The sequence below is a fragment of the Austrofundulus limnaeus genome, unplaced genomic scaffold (assembly GCF_001266775.1).
Source record: "Austrofundulus limnaeus strain Quisiro unplaced genomic scaffold, Austrofundulus_limnaeus-1.0 Scaffold36, whole genome shotgun sequence".
NCBI classification, from domain to species: domain Eukaryota; kingdom Metazoa; phylum Chordata; class Actinopteri; order Cyprinodontiformes; family Rivulidae; genus Austrofundulus; species Austrofundulus limnaeus.
Window position 1 is genome coordinate 840,068 of NW_013952438.1, and position 4,231 is coordinate 844,298.

Genomic DNA, 4,231 nt, shown 5'->3' on the forward strand with positions numbered 1-4,231 from the left:
TGGGCGTGTAGAGGGTAGAACCTGAGGCGGGACCTCGTGCGCAAACTCTGACGAGCGGCTGTGATTTATAAAAGAAAGATGCGCAGAAACGTGCGTACGCATGRTTTTATAAATCTGAATTTTTTTTGGCGTACGCCATTTCCGCCTTTTGGCCGTACGTTCACTTTTAGTATGGTTTCCACGCCATCCTTTATAAATGAGACCCCTGAGCCTCTTCTAAATCACGGAGTTGACCCAGGTTTCTGTGCTTCTGTTTGTTTCAGGAGGTTATAATGAGGGGGGACTCCTCCGGCTGGGATCTGGGTCCTGACCTCGACCACTTCAGCAGCAGAACCCGGCAGGTGCTGCAGTACATGAACCCCAACAAGATCAACATGGACCTGCTCGTAGACCTCCTTGACTACCTGGGTACAGCTACTGGATGGTGCCGATCAAAGAACACAGCCGTTTCTAATCACGCAATGTGAAATAAACTTGTTTTTGTTTGGGGTTTTCCGTGCCTCTGCCAGATAAATCCCCGCAGTTTGCAGACATGGATGGAGCCGTGCTCGTCTTCCTCCCAGGTCTGGCTCACATCCAGCAGCTGTACGACCTGCTCTCTTCAGACAAGAGGTTTCGGGACAAAAATAGGTAGTTTGTGACCAGATGCTGCATTCTAATAAACCGTATCAAACTCTGAAAACAGAATAAGTGATGTCACACACTGTGCAGGTACAGGATCGTCGCTCTGCACTCAACTCTTTCATCTAAAGACCAAGCAGCTGCCTTCACAGTGCCCCCTGCTGGAGTCAGAAAGGTACTTTTTAATTAGACCTCAGATTTATTTGTATGAAATAATATTTCAAACTTTACATGTTTGATCTCTTTTCTTTTTAGGTTGTGTTGTCGACCAACATCGCAGAGACAGGTGTGACTATTCCTGATGTGGTGTTTGTTATTGACAGTGGGAAGACTAAAGAAAACAAGTAAGAGCCTATAAAACATTGTTTTAACTTTTTTTTTATTTCTGCTTATGTTGAACAGATTGCACTTACTGAAACTTTATTATCAGATCTGATTAGTCACAATAAATTTTACTCTTTCTGGGTGTTTTTGGTGCAAATAAACAAACTAAATATTAACGCCAGCAGTTTTACTGTTAAGAGTCTATTAGTGGCTTGATGCTGATATGCTAAAGTCCAAATCCAGCTGAAGTTACAGGTTCTTTGAATATTTTGAGCCAGTTAGAAGGTAAAAGTTTTATATGTATTGCAGCTGGTCATAATATTTGGCCCAGAAATATCCATGCCACAGTTGCTGTGGTTTTAAATGTGACTCTTAACTTTCATGAACATTTAGACCTTCAGCAAACACTTTGATTCAAAGCAGCCTAAAAGCAGGACAGTTTTCAAGCCCAGTCTTGCTCAGATATTTAGTGGTAAACTGGCTTAAAGGGCAGATTACAAGCAGAATGGGTAAAGAATTGCACAATAAATATAATTTAGCATTCAGATCCTGACTGTGTGTTTCTGTCTTACTGCAGTAAGTCCGTTAGACTGAGATCAGGTTTAATAAAACTTTGTAAAATGTTTCACCTGTTTATTGTTGAAATCTTTAGGGTTTTCTTTGCCGTATGTTTTGTGTGATTTTAATCTGTTGTGTAAAGCACCGTCCAGTTGATTTTGCTGCATGTAGTTAAATCAGAGCAGATGGTATATCTGTACGCTACATATATTTTCTGACTGTCAAATCCTCCAACATAACATCATTTTTCAATTACATTCAAGTCCTGAAAAAGTGGTTCTGCTAATTAAAGAAATTTAAATACCAAAAGCTATGTTCAAATATTTAGTACTTATTTAATACTTCGTTCAAATAATTTGTTACTGCATGTGTTAACTCATGAACAACAAATATAACAATAACTTGTGATCCTGTCTAATTAAAAAACAATGATGAACTGGTTTTAAAGAAACGTAACGAATTTCTGCTGTGTTGCTCAGGTACCACGAGAGCAGCCAGATGAGTTCTCTGGTCGAGACATTTGTCTCCAAAGCCAGCGCCCTCCAGAGGCAGGGGAGAGCAGGACGGGTCCGAAGTGGCTTCTGCTTCAGACTCTACCCCAAATACAGGTTTGGAGCTCGTCAGTCCATGGCAAAAAAACCAACTAGAGAAGCAATGCAGTGGGAGCTAAGAGCTGAATGACAGCTGAAATGTGCTGAAGAAGCTCAAACTGAGTTGGTGAAACAAGCAGAACACAAGCTAAAAGGATCGAGCTAAAAAATATTTATAAATGAAAACAGTCAAAATATGAGCTAAAAGGTAGTGGCAAATGGGTAACTAAAATTAGCAAAAAAGTAGAAAAAAGGTATCTAAAACTAGCAAAATGTTAGCTAAAAGATATAGTAGTAAAGATTAGCTAAAACATATAGCAAAAGGATAGCCAAAAGAAACAAAAGGGTTGCTAAAATTAACAAAAGGTTAGCTAAAAGGTATAGTATTTAGAGTAGCTGAGATAGCAAAAAGGTAGCTAAATGTTAACGTAGCAAAATGGAAGGTAAAACTAGCAAAATGTTAGCTAAAAGGTATAGTAGCAAAAGATTTACTAAAAGGTATTGTAGCAAGAGTGTAGCTATAATTAGCAAAGGGCATAGTAGCAAAAGATCAGCTAAAATTGTGTAAATGTCAGTTAAAATGTCTAGTAGGAAAAGATTAGCTAAAAGAAGCAGAACATCAGATGAAAGTAGAAGAACAGCAGTTAAAAGCTAAATGTAGCAAAAGGTACATTTCAGTAGCTGAAAATGTTGTCTTAAAGCTCAGAGCAGCAGAACAGTAGCTACATGAAATGTTTTTGAAGGATTTGTGAATTTTAGCATCGTTTTAAGGTCAAGTTAAATATTTAAAAACTATAAAATTACTAAATCTTGAATGAGCCGAACATTTTGATGTATGAATGGCGAAAGTATCGCACTGTATCTAGAAGTAATTCGACTGGAAAAAAACAAACAAACTCATTGTTGTTATTTATTCATAAAACAGATTGCAGTTTAAAGTCATACTGGTTCTGACTGGTTCTGCTCTTATTTAAACTTCACTTCAGGTTTGATTCCTTCATGGATTATTCTGTTCCAGAGATTCTGCGGGTCCCACTGGAGGAGCTCTGTCTTCACATCATGGTTAGTGAGACAGTTTATTTCAGTTAGACGTCACGCAGAGATAAACACATTTTACTCTCCTCCTCTCTGGTAGAAATGTCAGTACGGCTCCCCGGAGGACTTTCTGAGCCGAGCCTTGGATGCTCCTCAGCCCCAGTCAGTCAGCAACGCTGTCAACCTGCTGAGGAAGATCGGTGCGTGTCAGCCCAGCTGTCACGTCCTCACCCCTCTGGGACATCACTTAGCAAGTCTGCCAGTCAACGTGAAGATCGGCAAGATGCTCATCTATGGAGCCATCCTCGGCTGCCTGGAGCCCATAGTACGTCCTGCCGCCACAGCACTCCAGGAGTTAAACCTCTGGTCCTTTTGGACCTTGTGCTGGGGACTGACACTACTTTTATTTTTGTTTGAGGTGACATGATTTAATAAATACTAACAGAAAGTTTGTTTCAGGCAACTATCGCAGCAGCCATCACAGAGAAGTCTCCTTTTTCCACACCGATGAATCGAAAAGAGGAAGCTAACTTGGCTAAGTCTGCTCTGGCGTTGGCAAACTCGGATCACCTGACCATATACAACGCATATCTGGGGTATGGACTGGTCCAAAAGACTGAATTTAAATTTTTCTTAAAAAAGTGTTTTTTATGGTAAAATAAGCTGGAAATATTTTTGAAATATGTTAGCAGCATCCTCTGTACGTGTTGTGAAACATAATCAGGTGCTTCACTTTGCAATGTGGCCATCATTGTGTCTTTTAATGTGTTTTCATCTTTTCTTAAAGGGGCAATATCATGTAAAATCAACTTTTTTGAGTTTTATATCATGTTATAATGTTAAACTGTCTTAAAAAAACATGCCCAAAGCCTTGCTTTGACTCATTCATGCATGTTTGAGAAATCCTGCAGCGTTTTTAGGAAGCCATGCTGAGGAGCAAAACGACAGGTGGGGACCAGAAACGCCTTTTGGGAGCAGAAATGCCCCTGGGACGTGTCTTTAAGCCGAACTTCCTCATGGCAGAGCGCATCCCCCTCCCCACACCCCGCCCATGACTCCTGCAGGCTCTCGGGTGAAACTGAAAGTGAAACTTAAACTGTCTC

At 40.2% G+C, this 4,231-nt stretch overlaps 1 protein-coding gene across 2 annotated transcripts in view; it reads left to right on the forward strand.

Moving 5' to 3' along the window:
• Positions 1–4,231, forward strand: part of dhx29 (DEAH (Asp-Glu-Ala-His) box polypeptide 29) — an 18,161-nt gene that overhangs the window by 10,441 nt on the left and 3,489 nt on the right. For both annotated transcript variants that reach the window (XM_014006496.1, XM_014006497.1), the window contains exons 16-23: positions 264–408; positions 510–630; positions 712–796; positions 877–965; positions 1,983–2,111; positions 3,080–3,155; positions 3,229–3,453; positions 3,588–3,724. In XM_014006496.1, coding sequence (XP_013861950.1) covers positions 264–408; positions 510–630; positions 712–796; positions 877–965; positions 1,983–2,111; positions 3,080–3,155; positions 3,229–3,453; positions 3,588–3,724 — 1,007 coding nt within the window. The remainder of the gene's footprint in view (positions 1–263; positions 409–509; positions 631–711; positions 797–876; positions 966–1,982; positions 2,112–3,079; positions 3,156–3,228; positions 3,454–3,587; positions 3,725–4,231) is intronic.